Source organism: Haliaeetus leucocephalus, unplaced genomic scaffold (genome assembly GCF_000737465.1).
Source record: "Haliaeetus leucocephalus isolate CR32 unplaced genomic scaffold, Haliaeetus_leucocephalus-4.0 Scaffold162, whole genome shotgun sequence".
Lineage (NCBI taxonomy): Eukaryota > Metazoa > Chordata > Aves > Accipitriformes > Accipitridae > Haliaeetus > Haliaeetus leucocephalus.
Genome location: NW_010972598.1, coordinates 15,685,966 through 15,686,228, shown reverse-complemented (window position 1 = coordinate 15,686,228; position 263 = coordinate 15,685,966). Strand labels below are relative to the sequence as shown.

The following is a 263-nucleotide window of genomic DNA, read 5'->3' as shown; positions in this document are numbered from 1 at the left end:
GGGCACACCCCCTCGCGGCTCGGCCAATGAGAAACGGCCGCGGCGGCGCGTCACTCGTGGGCCGGGGGAACCTCCTCAATGAGCCACATTGTCGCGGGCGAGTACCGCGGCGCGCGCTGCTCCGGGGCCGACTCCGCTCCGCTCCGCACCGCTCCGCTCCGCACCCCGCCGCGCAAGATGATCGCCTCTCACCTGCTCGCTTACTTCTTCACCGAGCTCAACCATGACCAGGCGCAGAAGGTGAGGGTGGGGGGCGCGAGGGG

General features: G+C 71.5%; 1 protein-coding gene across 2 annotated transcripts in view; it reads left to right on the top strand.

Annotated features, from left to right (window-relative positions):
- GCK (glucokinase (hexokinase 4)) overlaps nt 1-263 on the top strand; it is a 251,262-nt gene that overhangs the window by 223,185 nt on the left and 27,814 nt on the right. The window contains exon 1 of one of the 2 annotated variants that reach the window (XM_010562909.1): nt 97-240. The exons of the other annotated variant lie outside the window; for it this stretch is intronic. Coding sequence (XP_010561211.1) covers nt 178-240 — 63 coding nt within the window. The 5' untranslated portion in view covers nt 97-177. Of the gene's footprint in view, nt 1-96; nt 241-263 lie in introns of those variants that run through there. 2 annotated transcript variants of the gene reach the window in all.